This window comes from Orycteropus afer, unplaced genomic scaffold (genome assembly GCF_000298275.1).
Source record: "Orycteropus afer afer isolate SDZICR_OR568_19922 unplaced genomic scaffold, OryAfe1.0 scaffold00007, whole genome shotgun sequence".
Taxonomy (NCBI): domain Eukaryota; kingdom Metazoa; phylum Chordata; class Mammalia; order Tubulidentata; family Orycteropodidae; genus Orycteropus; species Orycteropus afer.
Genome location: NW_006921594.1, coordinates 6,237,693 through 6,260,358, shown reverse-complemented (window position 1 = coordinate 6,260,358; position 22,666 = coordinate 6,237,693). Strand labels below are relative to the sequence as shown.

The 22,666-nt window shown below is 39.3% G+C and overlaps 1 protein-coding gene across 1 annotated transcript in view; it reads right to left on the bottom strand.

The window, feature by feature from the left end:
• DOCK4 (dedicator of cytokinesis 4) overlaps positions 1-22,666 on the bottom strand; it is a 353,512-nt gene that overhangs the window by 248,475 nt on the left and 82,371 nt on the right. The window contains exons 9-12 of the mRNA XM_007945030.1: positions 19,818-19,899; positions 18,842-18,902; positions 14,292-14,424; positions 7,345-7,433 (exon numbers count right to left, since the gene is read on the bottom strand). Of these exons, the coding sequence (XP_007943221.1) occupies positions 7,345-7,433; positions 14,292-14,424; positions 18,842-18,902; positions 19,818-19,899 (365 nt within the window). The remainder of the gene's footprint in view (positions 1-7,344; positions 7,434-14,291; positions 14,425-18,841; positions 18,903-19,817; positions 19,900-22,666) is intronic.

Here is a 22,666-nt window from a genome sequence, read left to right as displayed (position 1 = left end):
AGCCAAACAAAAGACAGGCATATGAGTCAAACATTTACCTGAGGTAGATACACTCCTTGGAGAGAACAATCATGGGAGAAAGAAGGGCTGCTTATGCACAGGGAGACAGTTCAGGCGGCAGGAGTGCATGGAGGGATGGACACTGGGAAGACATAACTATCGGGAGGAAGAGGGAGGGGAGCTGTTGCATTGGGGTAAATTGTAGTCAGTGTCATGAGACAACATGCTGTATGGAAAGGGAATTTGTTCTGTAAACTTCCACCCAAATGAAAAAGAAAAAAAATGACTTGGCACTGGAAAACAACAATGACAATTCCTATAAAGATGTTTACTGAATGCATTCTCTGTGTTAGTACTATGGTTAGGATGGGGATTCAGGCAAACTAAGTGGAGACAAGGGTAAAAATTCAGAGCAATGGATCTTATACAGGCAAAGCAAAGAAAACCAAACTCACTGCCATTGAGTTGATTCTGACTCACAGCAACCCCCAATGGGTTTCCTTGGTGGAAAATCTTTATGGAAGCAGATTTCCCAGTCCTCCTTCCACAGAGTGGCTGGTGGGTTTGAAGCACCCACCTTCTGGTTAGCAGTCAAATGCCTTAGGCACTATGCCACCAGAGCTCCTTCTTATAAATACAAGTGAAGTCAAGTACTGAGTGAGCACAGGCAAAGGAGAGACTGATTGTGTCTGTGGGCAATGTGAAGGCTAAGAGACAGCTGCTCAAATGATGTGATACCTTAACAGAGTTGGGAAGAGGAAGAAGAGGAGGATAAGTCCTGCAGGCAGAGAGAACAGCATGTGCACAGGCACAGAGACAAGTGTGTGATGGGGTAGAGAAGCGCAGTTCAAGGCATGAAAGAACAGGGGCTGTGGAGAGGTGCAGCAGGAACAGAAGCTTGATTCCAATATATGTGTATGGCACAGTATGGAGGTCAATCTTAATTAGTAATAATAATAATAAAAAAGTATGGTTTACTCTTCCCACTCAGAAAGGGATTAGTATATGAGATCCTGGATAGAGTGGGAGAACAATGTAGAATGAAACTCAAAATCATTAGAAAGAACAGATTTACTGGTCTGATTGAGCCTGGTGAGACTCCTAAGACTATGACCCTTAGTTACCTTTCAGGCCTGTAACTGAACTCACTCCCATGGCCACCAGCCAAAGAGCAGACCGGCATAGAGGGTGAACATTTAAATCAGGTAGATACAATCCTTAGAACTATCAATCATGGGAGAACAGAGGGTATTAATTTAAAAGAGTGATAGCTCAGATGGCAGGAATGCATGCGAAAGGACACAGGGAAGAGGAACAACAGGGAGGGAATGGAAAGAAAGGGAAAAAAAGGTATGGTTTAATAATTATGAAGGTGAACAAAAAGGCCACAGACTGTATTTCTAGCCAATAGGTGGTGCCAATAAGTATAATTTTTCTTTCAACAATATTAAAAAGTAAAGTTTCTAAGTGCAGTGTTAAAAACTCAGGAGCACCAACACAATCCTTAGGTATTATTCCAATTCAGTAATATTGAATTAAATGACTACAGCAGCATGTGTGGTTAGGATTCTCAGTCCTAAGGATTCTCAGTCCTACACTGCAACCTAATATTCTCAAAATACTTTGGAGTTAAATTTGTGGTGGCGCAGTGCCTAAGGCATTTGACTGCTAACCAGAAGGCTGGTGGTTCAAACCCACCAGCCACTCCTCGGAAGGAGGATTTGCAATCTACTTCCAGAGTGATAGTGCCTTGGAAACCCAAGGAGGGGTTGCTATGAGTCAGATCTGACTTGACAGCAGTGAGTTTGGTTTGGTTTGGTTTTAATATGTTGCAGGCTGCTTATCTAGGTAATTCCTTTTAATTTTTTAATTTTTGAGTAAAGCTAGCAAGAATACAACCAAGGACAATCATCTTACCAAGGCAAAAAGAAGACTCTAGAAATTTACCTGATTAGGACATATGATTTCTTCTAGTTAGAAGCTACATATAGGAAATAATATTTCATAAACACAGAGATAGTATGAAAAGATTCTAAAGTTCTTCTCAGGACATACTGTACCATAGCCAATGATTTTGAGACACTTTATGTCAAATGCTAGAGCTGAATTTGCCTCAGTAAATCATATTGGCTCAGTTTTATTTCACATTCCTAGAATTCAACTGCTAATGTCTGTCAGAGGTGACATTTATAATAACCATTTGTTCAACAAACCTAAACCAGGCTCATTTTAATGAATATTTTTAGATTTCAAATTCTCATAATATTACTTTTGGGTTTTAAAATTCCACACAACTTAGAGATTTTTGAATTATTCAACCTGACTAAATTTAACCATACCCAAACCAAACCCATTGCTATCAAGTTGATTCCAACTCACAGAGACCCTATAAGACAGAGTAGAACTGCCCCCATGGGATTTCCAAGGCTGCATGTAATCTTTATGGAAGCAGACTGCCATACCGTTCTCCCATGGAGCAGCTGGTGGGTCTGAGACGCCAACCTTTTGATTCGCAGCTGAGTGTTTAAGCATTGCATCACCAGGGCTCTCAAATTTAATCACAGGATATATTAATATAATTACTGTTCATCTTTAAATGTTAAAGGGAGCACTGGTACCCTTCTTCCCCAGTTTATAAACTCACCAAAGATAATGGTTAATGTACCTTTGCAACATACAGGAAAGAAAATCAGTTAACTAGAGGAATCCTTTTATCTATTAAAGGGACAAGATTACTACTTCAAGAGATAGGAGAACATCAATGAAGCATGAAGTACCTGGGAACTGGCTGGTGGAATTTGTTTCCCAAACTAATTTCAAAATCTTTTTCTTTTTTCCTTTTTTAGTACCAATGACCAAGGAATAGCAGAGGAAGGCAAAAAAAAAAAAAAAAGTACTTTGTAGAATGAACTCAATTCTCTTGAAAATGTTTGACTGCACTGCTTCTATTTAATCAACAATTAGGTGGTCCAAGGAGAAAACAGTGGAAGTCAACCTACCTAACCATTGTGACAGTTTGAATATTAAACCAAAACCAAACTCACTGCCATCAAGTCGATTTTGACTCACAGAGACCCCTTCTTGGGTTTCCGAGGCAGTAACACTACAGAAGTAGATTGCCCAACCTTCTGTCTGAGGAGTGGCTGGTGGGTTTGAACTGTCAGCCTTCTGGTTAGTAATCAACGCCTTAGGCACTATACCACCAGAGGCACCCCAAGTTCCCATTTCAATTTCTTACACTCTTGCTTCCCACATTATTTTAAGCAAGTCATTAGAGTGCCTCCCTTTCAATAGTGAAGCCAATCCGCTCCTAAATACCTATCTGCTGCCCATACAACTCCCTTCTTCACAACCATTTGGAATAAAACAGATGAAGGTGACACAGGACAAGGATTTACCCACAATGATGACTAGACACGCTGATGGCAGGAGTAAAGGGTTTGTTTTATAAGAAAGGTTCTTCCTGATTTTTTTAGCTTTGGAACAATATTTTGGAGTGGTGAAGCTTACGGCTGAGTTTGTCTTGGCCTGTGTGAGCTAAATGGGATCAGCTGGAGACCAGAGAAAAGAAGGCAGATAGATGCTGGCTGTGTGGGCCTGGCTCAGACTCAGGCTTTCAGGAAGCAGGACGGAGGGTTCCGAGATCATAAGGCCAGGAGAGCAGACAGGGCTTTGCAGTGGAAACTGAATACAAAGAGCATACTTTTTAAAAGATTTCCTAGGAGTCTAAGTATTGCATTAGGTAGCAAAATGGAGGGTGGACCCTTACAAAGGGATGGGAAATCCTTTTATACAGTTAAACAGGAATTTGGAGCTCTATAGTATAATGGTTTCTTTCACTCTTTCCAAAGATGCAACAAGTAGTTTTTCATTTCAGCACAGAGGCTGTAAACAGGAAATAAAACATTCAGAGATTAAGGTGGTTTGGATCTCACTTTCTGGTCCAGGCTCACCCAGGATTTCAGTAAGAGTAAGTGGACAATCAGCCAATAAAATGGACAAAGTCCATGAAACATGTGGAGCATGCCTAAGCACCTGGGAATTGCCCAAATAAATAGAATATGCTGCTGTTCTCTCTTGAAGTGAATATATGTAATCAGAAGAACAACAATTAAATTTAAAAGACTTAGAAAGAGGTATTAACAATCAAATCAGCCAAGAAATGGGAGAACCCATGAGGGGTTGTTTCAGTGATCTTTCAAAACTCTAACTGTATTATTATTCTACAAGTCTTCCTTAAGAGGATTAAATCAGGATACATTTTGAGAAAATGAAACAAGGTGACCTGATTTAGAGAGTTGCTGTTTGTTGTTGTTATGTGCTGTTGAGTCGGACCCGACTCATTGTGACCCTTTCTTGGGTTTTCAAGGCAGTAGCCTACATAAGTAGATTGCCCCATCTTCCTTCCGAGTGGCTGGTGGGTTTGAACTGCCAGCCTTCTGGTTAGCAGTCAAGTGCCTTAGGCACTACGCTACCAGAGTATTCCAGATGATGGCTCTGAAGTGGATAAACAACATAAACTAACATTCAACATGTACTTATGTATCAAGTCCTAGCCCATGTGTTTTGCATACACCTTCTTTTTTAATCCTCCCAATAACACTTAGACACAAATCTGTGATTCATACCTAGGGTGGGCATACCGATTCCAGAGGCAAAGCTCTTAAATACTACACTATACCCTCTAAGAGATGATGCTTTTCTGCAAACAGAGTGCAATTTGTGGTTTGGCTTATCTGGAAACTTGATCCTAACAGAGGCCTCACAGGAGGCAGCATCAGTTATGTTAAGAATCTGTCTAGAGGTCCAAGTCAGAGTCTATCAACGAGAACTTCAGTATAACTCAAGAGGCAAGTGGGTACCACCTTAGAGTATTGGCAATGGAAATAATATATCTAAACAATGCAACAACAGATTAATTATGTTGTTCTGAACAAGGCATATTTGAAAGGAGGAAGGCTTGGGAGTTGACAAAGAGTTGGTGAAGAAGTGTACTGCAGCACATCTATGAAGTAGGGAGGTAAATGAATACATGCAAAAATCTTAAGTCAGGGTTAGTTTTATACTTAACTAGTTGCATAGGAGGCAAATGCAAACAAATTAAGAGTAATGGGACTCTCAAGGAGAAACAACAGGATACAGAGGGCTACGGACTCCTCAACCCACAGTTAGTGAACAGAAGGAAAGGAAGAAGGAACACTGAACTTGTTTGTGAGGAATGAGAAGAACTTTAAAAATAATGTTATCCTTTAAACTGAGTCTAGAGTAGCACATGCAACAAAACCAAACCCACTGCCACTGAGTTGATCCTGGCTCATAACAGCCCTGGAGGACAGAGTAGACCTGCCTCCCTAGGGTTTCCAAGGCTGTCAATCTTTACAGAGGCAGACTGCCTCATCTTTCTCCCACGGAGTGGCTAGTGGGTTCAAACTGCCAACTTTTGGTTAACCACTATGCCACCAGAGCTCCTTTGTTATTGTTGTTATATGACATCAAGTCGACCCCGACTCATAGTGACCCCTCCTCCTTGGGTTTCTGAGGCAGTTTCACTATGGAAGTAGATTGCCCCATCTTCCTTCCGAGGAGTGGCTGGTGGGTTTGAAGTGCCAGCCTTCTGGTTAGCAGTCAAGCGCCTTAGGCACTAAGCTACCAGAGCTCCTCCAGAACTCCTTAGCACATGTAAACCATGTATATAATTTTAAATTATTAAGTAGCTACATTTAAAATAATTTTGATAATATATTTTATTTAGCCCAATATATCCAAAATGGTATCATGTCAACATGCACTCAATATCAAAAATTAATATTGAGCAATTTTGCATTCCTTTGATTTTACCAAGTCTCCAAATCCAGTGTTTATTTTATACCAATAGCACATTCCAATTCCACTACTACTGTCTCCTTCTGGTCCTTCAGGGACTCTGCCCTAAACAATAAATGCTTCCAGTCTCTTACTTATTTAGTGGTATATGTAGGACACTGTCCAAAGCAAATGACTATCAGAATCACATCAAATCAAATCAAATCCAAGTTACCTCCCCAACTCTTGGGAGAGGGAGGAGGAAGCTGATCTCACAAGTCATTACAGCCTGAAGCATTCCCACATGTGCGAGTTGTGGATAATAACTCTCATTGCCCTGAGCCACAAGGTTCCTGCCTACAGTTACTTTCTCTTTGTGGGTTACTGTGATCTAGCAAGATGTGTACAGGTCTGGAAAACAAGTGGCCTGAATTTAAGTTCTGATTCTGCTAACTGCCAAGCAATTTAGACTACTAACACAAAAATTTATATTCAAGATATTTTAGAAATCAGTCTACTTTAAAAACAGTGAATTCAGTTCAAATAATAGTTTGCCTAATTTGAAGTTTCTTTATATTAATTAAAGTGCATAACTTCATAGTTTATTTGCTTTAACATGGATTGGAAGAGGGTAAGAGTGAAAAATATTTACCTAGTTCTTGTCTACTGAGCAAAAAATTTAAAGCTGTCACTAATCCATATATTTTATAACAAATTCCATCAAGTATATTCTGATTCAGTGACCATATAGGACCCTACACAACTGCCCGTTAGGTTTCCAAGGCTGAAATCTTTACAGAAGCAGATGACCACATTTTTCTCCATGAAGCAGTTAGTGTATTGGAACCACCAACCTTTTGGTTAGTAGCTGAGTGTTTAACTATTGCATCACCAGGGCTCCTTGTTTGTGCTGTACAATATATTATGTATTATACTACATAATATAAAATGTGTATTATGCAATGTAACCTATTATATATCATCTTTATACTGTGCCATATATCTCAGTTTCCCTGAACAGTTATGAATATAATTTTCTCCACATGATACTGAAGTCAACATTACTCTCCTTAGAGTCCACTGCCAATTTCAACATATAAGCCTGCATGGTTGTTCTCTAATTCAGCAATGTTGCTTTCCGGCAGCCAGATATAGGCAGTGAAGCCTGTTTTACTGGACCTTAGTGATGAAATTCAGTTTATCAAACCAATTCTGTACAACAGTCATGAACCCAAATTTATTTGGGGTTTGGTTTTCAGCTCTTGGTAACAGCTTAGAGATTTAGTACCACTGGCCATCTCTGCATTGTTTCAAACTGGAATATATATATATATATATATGTATATGTATGTATATATTTAAACAGAGAGTTAAAGCATCTTAGCATAGCATTTTAGCATAGGGAGACCTATCGAAATGTTGACTAAGCCTTTTTAAAGTTAGAGAATGACTAGAGAGAAAAGCAAACTGCTGATCACTTCTGTTTGACACAAACAAATAAAAGATTTATGAAAGAAAAAAAGCATATGGAAACAAACTCACCTGCATTGGAGCCAGTCAAATTATAACGTGCATTCAGCTTTTTAATGATGTTCTCATGGATTTGGTACCATTCACTCTCTGTGTTACACCTACAAAAACATGAATACTCTGTTAAACTTTAATGATGCGTGACAGCAAGCAATGACCTTAACGACACACCTGGCCCCCTTGTTACACCCACTATAACTAAAGCTCCCTGGGAATCTCCAACAACCAGTGGCAGAGGACTGCCAGTTTGGGTGCTACAAGAGAAGCAGGATGTCCATGCTTGGTAATGTCTGACCACCTGACAGGAGCAGCTGGGATGAACAACTCACAGATTAGGAGTGGAAAAAGGAACATATCTCAGAGAACACTGCACACAGTGGAAGGCAGCACAGATTAAGAGGACTCCATGGATTTGAACCCTCATTAGTCACTGACCTTTGGTGTTTGAATGAATTGTTTCCTACCTCTGTTCCTCAATTTCCTCATTTGTACAATGGGGGTAATATACTAGAACATTAAACAAGCTTAAAGCAAACCCATTGGCATAGAGCCAATTCTGATCGTGGCTCCCCAATCTGTTACTGTGGAGAAATGCTCCACAGAGTTTTCTTGGCAGCAATCTTAACAAGGAGCCCTGGTGGTACAGTAGGTAAATGTTGGTTAAGTAGTTGGTTGCTAAGCAAAGGTTGGTGGTTTGAGGCCACCAGAAAGATGTGACAAGTCTGTTTCAGTGAAGATTACATCCTTAGAACTATGGGACAGTTCTACTCTGTCCTATAGGGTTGTTATGAGTTGGAATTGATTCAAAGGCAATGGGTTTTTTTTTTTTTTTTTTGGTTTGATAATCTTAATGGAAATAGATCACCAGGTCTTTCTTCCCAATGGATGGGTATGAACCATCAATGCTTCAATTAGTAGTCAAGCACAAATCATTTGTACCTAGGGACCTTGAGCTTAATACAACACCCAAAAGAGTAAATACTCAATGAATGTGAGTTTTTCATGAGCAAGTCTCACCTACTGTAACTTGAGCAGGTTTGGCTAGCATCAAATGCAACAAATCAAGCAAAATGAAATTGAGGTCAATACAACTGGCCCTTGAGGGGGGGGGTGGGGATTGACGGGATTAAACACATGGTAATAAAAGCACCCTTCCAGATTTTCCACATCTGGGCTAAAAGGTATCTATCTCAATGTCTTCTCAATCTCACAATCTTCTCTACTTCTTAATTGTAGTTCTTCTCATTCACTAGCTCATGCTACCTTTATTTGTGTACATGGTGTCATTTACCTGGTGGCTGTTAAAGCTTCTAAGGTTTTGATCCAGAACTGGTTCATGCCTGTGTTCCCCTCAGTACTGTGAATGGCTGGGTGGGTATGTAAAAACCATCAGCTGTGTGAATAAAGGGCTGGCTAGCCTTTTTGACAGCAATATCCTAATGATTCATGTACAATTGGCCCATTACCCCTCAACTGGTATTCCTGTAGGCAGGTAGGCATAATCCTATCATTGACAGCATTGTACTTCAGGATAGATTTTGTAATATTCCTTTTGACAGTGAATGTGACACTGCCTCTCTTCAATTTATCATTTCTAGAATAGTAGACCATATGATTGTTTGATTCAAAATGGCCAATACCAGTCCATTTCAGTTCACTAATGCCTAGGACATCAATTTTCATGCATTTCATTTCATTTTTCACAACTTCCAATTTTCCTAAATTCATCCATTATTCATTCCAAATTCTGATTATTAATAGATGTTTGCAGATGTTTCATCTCATTTTGAGTCATGCCATATCAGGAAATGAAGGTCCCAAAAGCTTTACTCCATCCATATCATTAAGGTCAACTCTACTTTGAAGTGGTAACCCTTCTCAATTTATATTTTGAATAACTTCCAACTTGAAGGGCTCATCTTCTGGGACTACATCAGAAAGAGTTCTACTGCTATTCATCATAATATTTTCAATAGGCAATGTTTTTTAGAAGTAGATTTCCAGGGCTTTCTTCCTAGCCTGTCTGAGTCTGGAAGTACTGCTGAAACTTATCCACCATGAGTAACCCTGTTGTATTTAAAATACTGGTAGCATAGCATCTGGCATCACAGTAACATGCAAGCCACCACAGTATGACAAACTGAGAGACAAGTGGTAGTATAAATACATCTACAAGGAAGATGAGTTAATATAACTCTTGATCAAATTGATGCTCAAGCTACTAATGCCAAAGATGAAAAAAATGAACTTTCTTACCAACTTCTATAATCTGAAACCGATCAAATATGAAATCAAGATGCACTGATAATTTCTGGTGGTCAGAATGTGAAAGCCAGAAATGAAGAAGAATCAATAACTGGAAAACATGGACTTGGTGATGGGCATCACACTGGAAACCTCATGATAGAATTTTGTAAGACCAATGACCTATTCATTGCAAGTGTATTTTTTCAACAAGATAAACAGTGATTATATGCATGGACCTTGCTAGATGGAATACAGAGAAATCAAATCAACTACATCTATGGAAAGAGATGATAGAGAAGCTCCGTATCATCAGTCAGAACAAGGCCAAGGACTGACTGTGGAATAGACCATGAATTGCTCACATGCAAACTCAAAATGAAGCTGAAGAAAATTAAAACAAGTCCATGAAAGCCAAAGTACAATCTTGAGTATATGCAATCTTGAGTATCAGGGTTGTATTCTTTTTCAATCTGTATGTTGAGCATATAATCCGAGAAGCTAGAATATATGAATATTGTGGTATAACCTATGATATGCAGATGACACCACCTTGCTTCCTGAAAATGAAAAGGACTTGAAGCACTTATTGATGAAGATCAAAGACAGCCTTCAACATGGATTATATCTCAACATAAAGAAAGTAAAAATCCTCATCCAAAGAGTGCACTAAATCTCAGAAGTTAGGAAAATTAAAATAGAATGAGGAACTATAAGCCAGATCACAATAAAAGGAGAACGATTGAAGTTGTCAAGGATTCCATTTCACTTGGATCCACAATCAATGCTCATGGAAGCAACAGTTAAGAATTGAAAGGACGTACTGCATTGGGCAAATCTGTTGCAAAAGGTATCTTGAAAGTATTCAAAAGCAAAGATGTCACTCTGAGGAGTAATATGCGCCTGACTCAAGCCATGGTATTTTCAATCACCTCATATGCATGCAAAAGCTGGACAATGAAGAAGGAAGACTAAAGAAGAATTGAGGCATTGGAACTATAGTACTGGCAAAAAAAATGCTCAATATACAATGAACTGGCAGAAGAATGAACAACTATGTTTTGGAAGGAGTACAGCCAGAATGCTCCTTAGAAATCAGGATGGCTAGACTTTGTCTCACATACATTGGGCATGGTGGTATAGTGGTTATTTCAGCTGCTAACCAAAAGATTGGCACTTTGAACCTACCAGCCACTCTGTAAGAGAAACATGAGGCAGTCTGCTTCTATAAAGATTTACAACCTTAGAAACCCTATGGGGTAGTTCTATTCTGTCCTATGGCATCGCTATGAGTTGAAATCAACTTGATAGTAGTGGGTATCTATCAGAAGGAACCAATCCCTAGAGAAGAACATCATGCTTTGTAAAGTAGAGGGTCAGTAAAAGAGAGGAGAATTTCAAGGAGCTGGATAAACACAGCGGCTGCAACAATGGCTTCAAATATAGCAACAACTGTGCAGATGGTGCAGGACCCGGCAATGTTTCATTCCATTGTACATACGGTAGTTATGAGATGGAATCAACTCGACAGCTCCTAATAAGAATAACAGCAACCTTTTTTTACTGCCCCCGGTTAGCCTTGAAGGATTTCCCTCATCTGAACCTGTTTGTAAATTTACCACAAACTTTCATTAGCCATAATTGTGCCCTCTTCCAAAGAGCACTGAAAATCAAGATTCTACAGCACCATCAATCAAAATGTGCCACAGGATGGATTTCTTCCTAGTGATCTTATCTGCATAGATAATTCACAATTATTTGTCTGCACACCTACATATATATGTATATATATAAACACACACACATATAATAAATACACACACACATACACATGGATCCATTTACATTTTATCTTATCACCACAGGCTTTTCCAGGAGGAAAATAACGGAGCTTATTTTCGAGGCAGTTAACAGTGGGATATCAAACAGAGCACTGAATCTAGGAAGGCCAGAAAATTAAGATGGAATGAACTCATCCTACCTGTCCAGCTGTAAGATACCAAATTCCCATTTAGTATATTCTGCTTCTAGTTTTCTTATTTCAGCCCAGTAGGGAAGGAAGGAGGATGGCTCACTTTCTATTTCTATTAGCTAGTTAAGTGACTCCAGAATTCATGCTTTTAACCTACAAAACTGAGTAAAATCAAAACTCCTGAAGTATGTGACTGGAATTCCTCCCAAGCTCAGAGAAGGCCTTTGTTACTGTTCCATGTTTGAGTGCAAACTGGCTATGGAGTCAGCAATCATTACAAACAGAAATTTCTACCAACTTGTTTATAACAGGCAGTTTCCTAATATGTTTCACTCAATTCACAGTTCTTTCTTCATCTGTTCTGATGGGTTAGTATTCCTTCTTATAATGGCTTTACAATTTGCTGAGCTGGCATTATTAAGGGATCCTTCTAACGAGAATTATCCATAACTTTATTTGATGTCTAAGAAAAAAACAGACAATAAAACCCACCAAGGGTAGCCCAATTTGTTTTTACAAGCATGTGTCCTATAGGCAGAGCTGGATTCATGGGTTGTCTTCAGCTTGTTCATAACCAAGGGAATGCATGTAACTGTAGGGCCCTCAGTTTCCCCAATGGGAAGATAAATGCAGCACTCGCTGCCCACATCTAGAAAGACTATTCTAAGAAGCGATGAGATCATGTTTGTGAAGAACTTTAGTTTTCTTAAAAAGCAAAGCCATCTGATGGCATCATAGGGTATTTATTATAAGATGGTGGGTATCAGCAGCACCCAGAAACGTAAAACCTGAGGATAACATGATAGCTTAGTTTCTGGAGTCAGAGGGATGTGACTTCAAATCTGTGTTTCTTACTTATTAGCTGTGTGATTTGGGGCAAATTATTTAGCTTCTCTGCTTTTTCTTTATGTGCAAACTGAGATAACAGCATCTGCTCTGGGGTTTTGTTGTGAGGATAAAGTGATAGGGTATAAGCCAAGTATTTAAAACAGTTCCATAACACATAGTGGGAGCTCTGGTAGCATAGTGCCTAAGGCACTTGACTGCTAACCAGAAGGCTGGCAGTTCAAACCCACCAGCCACTCCTCGGAAGGAAGATGGGGCAATCTACTTCTGTAGTGATACCACCTCGGAAACCCAAGAAGGGGTCGCTATGAGTCGGGTCCAACTTGACGGCACATAACAACAACAACAACAACAACACATAGTAAGTGCACAGTAAATGGTGGCTTTTTTCATCAGAATTATTTAAAATAAATTATGTTTCTGACTCACAGTAAAGTTTAGAATGAAGACTAACAAAGATTTACCTCAACTGCTAAAATTGAAGGTGCCATGTGATAAAAATAGTAACAAGACTCTGGTGGCATAGTGCCTATGGCATCTGACTGCTAACCAGAAGGCTGGCTGCTGCTTGGAAGGAAAAACGGGCCATCTACTTCCATAAAGATACCGCCTTGGAAATCAAGGGAGGGGTCGCTGTGAGTCGAAATCGACTCAATTGCAGTGAGCTTTTGGTGGTATAAGTGGTTAATAAACTTGGCTGCTAACCAAATGGCTGCAGGTGCGAGTCTACCCAGAGGTACCTCAGAAGAATGGCCTAGCTATCTACTTCCAAAAAATCAGTTACTGAAAATCCCATGGAGAACAGTTCTGCTCCGATACACGTGGAGTTGTCAAGAGTCATAACTGACTTGATGGTAACTGGTAGGTAGGTGGTTTCAAGTTTAAAATCAAGGTCACAGATTTTGTCCTTCTTAAAGGAGATAAAGAGAATCTCTGCTCTTCAAACACACACTGTAGACAAATCTTTGTCAACTAATTAGCAGAGGTGGGCTCAGGTCCTTTGGGCACTGAGTGGAGAGTGGAGAAATCCAGGGAGCCCTCAGGGACGTTGAAAAAGCAACGTGAAGTGTATGTCCACAGACAGAGGGCTGTCATGCTACCTCTGCACAGGAGAAAATTACTGACTTATGTTGGACATCAATACAAATGCCAGAAGAGAAAATTAGAAGCACTAGCACCACGGTTCTCAAACCAGGCACGCGGGAACCACAGGGGTCTGTTCTGAGGACTTCAGTGCAGATCATCTCTCAATGACCAAACCAGTGGGGAACACTTAGAGCGTGGTAATCCAAAACCATGTGTATTTTAAAAACCATTTAACTTAGGATTTAGAATACATTATCTGATGTCCTTTGTGGAGTAATGAAGAAAATCACCTGAGCTTTTTTTCCTAAGTCTAATTAGTTCTAACTAACTTACATTAAAAATGATTTCCCTTTTCCAAAGATAAATTAACTGGCTGTCTTGGCATAAAGATATGTTCGGGGTTAATTCACAGGGATACTCTATGCAGGGGACATTCTACATAATTAATGCATTCTGTATTCATTGGCAGTCACAAGTGCACATTTGTGGGCTTACTTGTACTGAACCTACCTAAAGTCTGAAACCTACCATCGTCAAGTCAATTCCAACTCATAGCAACCCTATAGGACACAGTAGAACTGCCCCATAGGTTTTCCAAGGCTGTAAATCTTTATGGAAGCAGGCTTCCTCATCTTTTGCTGTGGAGTGGCTGGTGGGTTCGAACTGCCAGCACCACCACAGTGCCTAGCGAATCTATAGATTCTTGTTTTCCAGAAATGGCTCCTGAGCCCTACTCATCTCTTCCCCTTCTTACCCATGCGACCAGTAGGATCTACATAAGATTTGCTCCCACCACATGCATGTTTCTTACATGTACACTTTCAGGATGAGGTCATCCTTTGTCTCTCCTGTCAGCAGGTCAGCGATGCTAAGAACGGCACAGCCAAAGGGTCGTCGGTATTGGACACTGCAGGCATTTTTCTTTTCTCCTGCTCCCATTCGACCTGTCCGAAAGCAAACATGACCCATGTAACCATTTCATCAGATTCATCCTAATGAGAGCACATACAGCTACCAGATAAGCCATGCAAAATGTAATTGGACAATGGAAAGAACACTGGTTTGGGGCAACAAAAGATGTTGTTTTGATTCTGGACTCTTCTCCGCAACCACCTAGCTGGGTAACTTTGGGCCAGCAGCTTAAGGTCTCGTTATCAGTTTCCATCTGGAAAACACTGCGGCCCATCCCATCTTTGGGAGCTCCCTCCCCTGAGGAATCTCTGTCAGCCTCCCAGGAGTTTTCATGTCATTAAAGGCAGTGATGCTGCCTGTTTCATTTTCTTTCCTTTTTTTTTTAAATTAATTTTTTATAAAATATTTCCAAATGTTCACCTTTGAGATAAAACAGTCTGAAATTCTCTAAAGGACAGCAAGTAAGCACAGAAGCAGTTAGTGGTGACTGAAAGAACATGCTGTTGACTCAGTGCTCTGACTGCTTAAAACTCAGTTGAACACTGAATATTAGATTTTAATTTGCTTAAATTGTCATACTTTCTTTAAAATGTTACTGATATGTAACATTGTAACTGATATTGAATTGTCAATGCTGCAATTTTTAAGACAGGAAATAGAAACTACACTGATGCTGAAATATAACAAGTTAATGTGGGAAAAAATAATAACTATAAAAAATCTGCAAATCTGTCTCCATATGCTTGGCAACAGATCTATAAGTTGTGTGCATCAGAATAAAATTTGCAAAATTCTCATACAGCCCAAGATGTCTCTAGCATTTCCAAAAACCAATGGTTAATAGGAAAAAAAAAGGGGGGGGGGTTGTTGCCATTTTCCTTTTGGCTTTTATTCATCAGTAAGAAAAGGTAAACTACCTATGCAATATGTTTTTATTTTTCACAGAAATGCTTATAAACAGCAGCTTGATACACTATCATTTTTTCAGTTAGAATCAGAATGATCAAAATAAGGCAGTTGCTCTTAAGACTTGCAAAATGTAAGAATTTCAAATACTACCTTTTTACGATCTGATGCTGTAATAAGTGGCTAAATTTCAGTCTATGTTTTAACATACACTCATAATGTCAAATTTGAATTTATTTATCAGCCAATCATACTTGTACTTACAGAAAAGATTTCAACAAATTTAAAATGTTCTTTCATTATATGGAAAAACTCAATGTATTTCCATTTTAAATATTGTTACAAATTGTATGAGGATGAAAATATATACTCCAAACTTGGTCAATGTCATGATCTAAAATATAATTTCTTTATTTAATCATTTCCTTATATATTCAAGATCACAAAGCATTTAGGAGATTTCTGGTTGGAGTTTTTCAAAGTCATTTAAGATCATCAAAGAGTTTATTAGTCAAAAAACAAAGCAAAAGAGCTTGGGAAACTCTCAACAACATTATTCCTACAGACTCTTCTACTTCTAAAGTCCTATGGACTTACATAAGGGTGCAGCATGCACATCAGTGTTTTCTTCTTTCACCCATGTTAGCTAGAACTATTAATAATAAAAAAAAAACAAAAACCTCACTGCTGTTTAGTCGAACCCAACTCGCAGCAACCCCTCCTTTGGTTTCCAGAGCAGTATCTCTACAGAAGTAGATTGCCCAATCTTTCTTCTGAGGCGTGGCTGGTGGATTTGAACAACCAGCCTTCTGGTTAGCAGTCAGATGCTTTAGGCACTACGCCACCAGAGCTCCTTAACTAGAATTATACAAAAGAAAAATGGTGGGGGGTAGGGAAAGGCTCCCAAAATAAGAAAAATGGAGTAAGTGTTACTCTCATGATAACTTGAGAAGCTTCTGGAATAGGGATATTGTCTCTCTGACTGCTATGAAGTATAACTCCCAAATTTCCAAACCATGCATGTCCTCAAAACTCAATTTTAATTTTTCTCTCCTGCCTCTATGAAAACCACTGTTTTGGATACCAAACATGATCCAATTACTATTCCGAAAAGTAAACTGATGCCAGTCCTGGTGCTCCCAACTGTAGGATTAATAAGAATTTACATTTCTCGTCAGATTTCAAGGAAATTCTCTAAGCAGGAAGGAAAGTAGGAGGAGTGGGAGAGGTAAAGATATTTAGCAACTAGCCAAACAGCAGAGAAGAGAGTTCCAAATCCAAGACCTGGGTTCAATTCCTAGAAGTAAGGTGCTATTGCTCCTGCTCTCTGCAGTAAGGTTCACTGTGCCCTTTTCCCACTAAAGCAGGTACAGGGGACATTCTATAAGAAGTAAAAAGTGTCTGTCCCTGATAGAATTCCTCCCTCCTTCACTTCACCGTATCAAATAACCTAACAGACAAAGCTAAACTTTTCTTAGAATGCCTTGCCTGGATGCTCACTTCTTCATAGTCTCAAAATGTGAAACAGTAAACACAGTCATTGACCAAGTTTTTGCAGTCATCCCAGAGAATTACTTATTTCACAAAGCTGGGGGTAGGCCATTTCTGATCGAAAATTCATTGTGAAGCACAGAATACATAATGACCAAAGAAGTCTTAGTAAAAAAATACCATCACTGATAAAACACTATATACTTGAAAGGCAGAGGAGCCCTGGTGGCACAGTGGTTAAATGCTCACCCACCTACCCAGAGGTCAGCGGTTCACACCCACCAGCCTCTCTGGGGGAGGAAGATGCACCAGACTGCTTCCATAAAGATTACATCCTTGGAATCCTTTTGGGACAGTTGTAATTTGTCTTGTAGGATTGCTATGAGTCAGAATTAATTTGATGGCAATGGGTATTTTCGGTTGGTGATTTGAAAGGCAACAATACTTGTTGGGTGCCACTGAGTTGGTTTTGACTCAGAGTGACCCCATGTGACAGTGGAACTGGCCCATAGGGTTTCCTAGGCTATAATCTTTATGGGAAAGACCGTCATGTTTTTCTCCTGTAGAGCTGCTGGGATGGTCCAAACTGCCAACTTTTCAGTTACAGCCAAGTGCTTAACCATTGGGCCGCTGGGGCTCCTTCTTAGGGAATACCACGGAGCTGATTTCCTCTACAACAGTCCTGAAAGTGAGGGACACAGCAGCCTAGGATACGGTCAAGAGGTCATGTTCTCACTCCACTGCATGTTTTCCTACCACCAAATTCCCATAGATACCTTTTTAAAAGTTTCCTAAAACAAAAGGTATTTACTCTTCTTCTCAACACTGTGGAAGATACATTTTAGAGGTGTTTACATGAAGCTAACCAAAACCAGATTTTATATTCTCATTGTGATTATGCACTTGAATTAAAATAAAACTGCAGCACTGCTATCCTGGGAGAAGACGGTACTTTATCTCACAAATACACAGCAGGATGCATTTGTTCCAATTTTTTCTCACATAATTAAAAAAAAAAAAAAGGCTGTTTATTTTTTGTTCTACCATCTCTCAAGTGTAAAAAATGAAAAATGTTTTCGGAAGTAATTTTTATGAGAAAAAAAAATATAGAAAATGTCAAAATGACAACATGTTACATAGTTTCTCTCAATGCACAATACAGTTAGTGTGTACGTAGAGCTCCCATGTAAAATAAAAGACTATAAAAAGTAAAGATCAACATGAGGGCTGCCTGGTGAGCTATTACTATATACAGAAGTATTCCCATGCAAGTAATAAGCTAGTAAAGAAGTGGGAACAAATTCATAGTAAGTGGGTTAGTTTTAATAGAAAAACCGTGGGCTATACCATCTTCATTCTACCTAGGGCCCCTGTCATAAGATCTCTGCTTTTAGAACATGTATAAAAATAAAGGAACACATTCTGGCTGTTGGGCAAGTTCATTGTAGTGTACCATTTCCCAAAGTGCGTTCTGCAAGAAGCTAAGAAAGATGACAGTAAAGATGACACATGGTCGAATCAAAGGTGGGGAAGCCAATGTCAACAGAGAGAACCACATTAATTTTGTCATTACTGTTTCTCAGATGCTTTAACAAGCTGATAACATCATGCAAATGAATGAAGAAATGTACTCTTTAGTATTTTCATAACCCTTTTCTTGTAGCACCTTCTGGAATAGTGAGCTGTAATAACCTGCACTTTGGAAAAAGCCAGTTGGTGTAAAGTTTTCATAAACTTGCAGGAAACCCAGCTCCCGAAAGTTTTATTTGAACAGAAGTAAGACAATATTTGAATCACATATTTTTAGGTGGTCCAATGAAACACAATAAACTACCCAATGATTTATGGAAAGAGACCAAAATCTACTTATGGTGGGTGAAGAGGCTGAATGTGGGGTTGAGGAGGCCAGGGAAGAATCCTATGAATTCTGAATCTGAAATTGGCCTGACTCCTTTCTGATCCAGACAGCAAATGCACCACAAGCATGTGAAGACTCTCAGTGCTCCTTCCCCCGGTACTTGCTCCGACCACCTGGACAAGCGCAGGACCTACCGATTCGGATAATGTGCACTGTGATATAGATGTCCTTCCGGAGCTCACTGCTACCCAAATCCTGCCCAAAAACAAAGTCTGGTTACTTCAGAACTTGTAACTTACACAGCAGCATTTCAAGGGTACAGTGTACCATTTTCACAAATAATAGAAGACAAAAATGAATGCAGACATTCCAAATGAAATTTTTATAGCAGAAGCACATAGTTCAGATTCTGTTACAAACGGACCAGTACAAACACCTTTACTTTAGGCCTACTGATGTCAGGTAACGCTCAAAAAGAAAAGTCCATTCTTTGTTTATTCTTTCAGTCACTCCTTCAGCGACTTTTTCTTTAAACATTTCAAAAATATGTACTAAATACTAGGTGCCTTGCTAAGTCCTAGCATCACTGTACTTTGGTAAATAGAATAATGGGTCCAGCATGTACTCAAAGCTGATCTGAGGTACGGCAGGGTCAGCACGTGCCCTGGGCGCCAATGAGCAGTTTCTATTAACACAGTAAGGCCCATGTCCCCCCCAAGCATGGTAGACACCCAGAGTCATAGCAAGGGAGGGGCAGAGAGGACATGCTCCCAGGTGCAAGTCCAAGGGGGTGCCAGATGAGGTGCAGAATGACATTTTCAGGCACCGCAAATATGACAAGCCCCTGACTGAGGCCTCTGGAGAAGACAGAGTAAGGGGTTTCTGCTGGCGTGTTGCTGCTATCAATGTCTATTCATCTTGAAACTGGTGGTAGTGGAGAAGCAACTTAGAGATTTCTGGGGCACTTCTTACTCTTATGTCCCTACATCACTAAAGGAACAACGGTGCCGCTGGGAACAAGGTAGCAGGATTCTAGGCACTAATGTCCCTTGTGTTATTTCCAAGGTTTAAGCAAATTCACTATATTCTCTCACAATAATTTATTTCTGCTAAATAATATGAAACACAACTGCAAGAATCTACCTCATGGATGAAACAAGTTCCACTCACCACAAAGAGAGAACAGTGTCGCTCCGGTTTATCCGGGGCTTTCGGAAGCCCGTTTCTATTCAGCCTCAAGAAAAACCTCTCACTACAAGAGAAGAAAAGTTAAACATTTAAAAATTATTTAATATTTAAGAATTCATGCTTTCTCTTTTTTTTTTTTTAATAATTGTTCTGTGCCATTGGTTACAATTTTTACAATGTATCAGCAGTCTCATTAATTCCATTCTGTTTGCTCTGTTCTCATTGATCTAGCTACCCTACCTCTCCTTGCCTTCTCACCTTTGTTTTTGGGTTCAGTGTTGACCATGTGGTCTTATATAGCAGCTTGTTTAGGATTCATTCTTTGTCTAATTGTTCTTTATCCCAACAATTAAGCTCAACAATCATAAAGTCATTTATTTAACATTAAAATATTTACAGTCAATTAGGAAAGCACCCATGACAATAAACATTCCTTCTCTTCTGACAAACTTACAGAGCAGCAAGTGAAAAGCAGAACACATAAATTGACGTGCAAAGAAAAGTTATCTTTAAAAGCATAGACAGGTTTTCCATGTCAGTGATATCATTATTATCCTAAAAATATAAATAAGTATACTAAAGAAAAAATATGATCCAAAGAGTTTCATTATTTGTACCTAAGATTTTTTTCATAATTTTGTGCCATGCTATTTCAATATTAATGAAATCATTCTGAGTGCTCACCGTCCACTGGAAGGCTTAATAATGTATGCTCTTGTAAGTCTATAACCCAAAACACACACAAAAAAAAACCACCAAGAAACTAAAACTTGAATTTATTAACTCTTTATTAACAAAACGATATAACTCAAACTCACTACTAAACTTGAATTTGAAATTACAGTGCTACCCAGATTTAATGCAAGCAAAATAATCCTTTTGATCAGTTCTAATTTAATATATACTTGTGGACACCATTTAGATTCACAGTAATGTGTCAGGCATAGTATGGGACACACACATAAGTAAAGTCAAATTCTTCCATTAAAAAGCTTAAGATCTGTATGAAGGATACAATTTCAAAAATCCTGTAAGGAAAAAGAGAACCTGTTAAGTGGTAGAAATACAAAGAGGTAAGGGACTGAAAAGGACATCCTAGTGGAGGAAAGAAAGTCAGGAATAATCTTAGTAAGAAGGTATTTATTTGATGAGCTTTGAAGGCTGGAAAATATTTCAGTAGGTGAGAAATAGATGAGGATGAGAGGAAGGGAAGGCCTATCCTGGGAGATGAAACAGCATGATCAAAACTGCTACAAATGGGAAAATGTAGAATATTTTCAGAGAACATCCAATAGCCCAACAACTGAATTTATAAGAAAATAAAATGCATTGATAACAGCATGAAAAACAAGGCTGAAGCGATGGCCTGGGTAATATTACGAGAGGTGTTTATTAAGGGAAAAATAATAAATAAATTAATTTCTGCTCAGAACTGAAATATAGTAATACTAAGTAGCTGGGCCATCTCTGGGAGTTCCAGTAGCGTAGTGCCTAAAGCACTTGACTGCTAACCAGAAGGCTGACGGTTCAAACCCATCAGCTGCTCCTCGGAAGGAAGGTTGGGCAATCTACTTCCATAGTGATACCACCTCAGAAACCCAAGGAGGGGTTGCTATGAGTCAGATATGACTCCACAGCAGTGAATTTGGTTTTTTTGGTTAAGTCATTTTACAAGCATTATAAATGATTGTTTTTAAACTTCCACTGGAGAGCTCCATGAAAATATTTCAAGAACCACTGCATAATATCTACTTTAAGATGCCATTTCAAGGGAAGTAATTTCCAATCCAAATTTTTCTCTTATCTGTCAACGATAATCACCATTAACATGTATTGACCACCATCTTGAACGCAAAGCCCTGTGCTAGCTGCTGAGAACAGCAAGAACATATAAAGCACAGCCTTTGTCTTAAAAGAAGTTCACAAGATGGATATGTCAACTTTACCAATAATAACATTTATTTACATAATGAAGCAGGTGGCTGAAGAACTGCATCATCTTCTGATAAAGAAATTTATAAAACCAATATAGCGTAGTACCTAAGGCACTGAACTGCTAACCAGAAGGCTGGTGGTTCAAACCCACCAGCCATTCCTCAGAAGGAAGGTTGAGCAATCTACTTCCATAGTGATTGTTGTTGTTGTTGTTGCTGTTGTTGTTGTTATGTGCCATCAAGACATTTCCCTTGGAATTCTGCTGGTAACAATTCTCTCAGTGATGCCTTGGAAACCCAAGGAGGGGTTGCTATGAGTCGGGTCTGACTCAACAGCAAATAACAACAACAACAAACATGTATGTTGTGGGAAATCTGCCATCTTCAGAAGGAACCACCCTCACCTAAGAACTAAGACTGTCCAGTCTGAGATGCTGGTTGGCTATGTACTGTGGTATACTGGTCTCATCTCTAATCTCAGGAACATTTAGAAATGAAAACAATACCAAGTGCTGGCAAACTAATGGTACAACAAAGATCAATGATCACTGTAAGAGTTCAGAAAAGAAGTATCTTACAGACCTGGCAGGGTCTGAATGGGACTGTTTTGGTTACCTAGTATCACTCTGACAGGAATATACCACAAATGGGATGGAGGTAACAAACAGGAGTTTATTCTCTGGGAGGCCAGAAGTCTGAGTTCGAAGTGCCAGGCACTAGGGGCTGGGTGAAAGCACCTCGGCCTTAGGCTTCAGCTCGGCCACTTGCTCCTGGCCTAATGAAGCTGGAGGCTTTTCTTCACTCAGGCAGCTAATGGCCGCTGAGGCTGACAAACCCAAGGTCAACAACTGAATAGACACAGTCCTGATATTACCAAACCACACGATAAGCCACTGA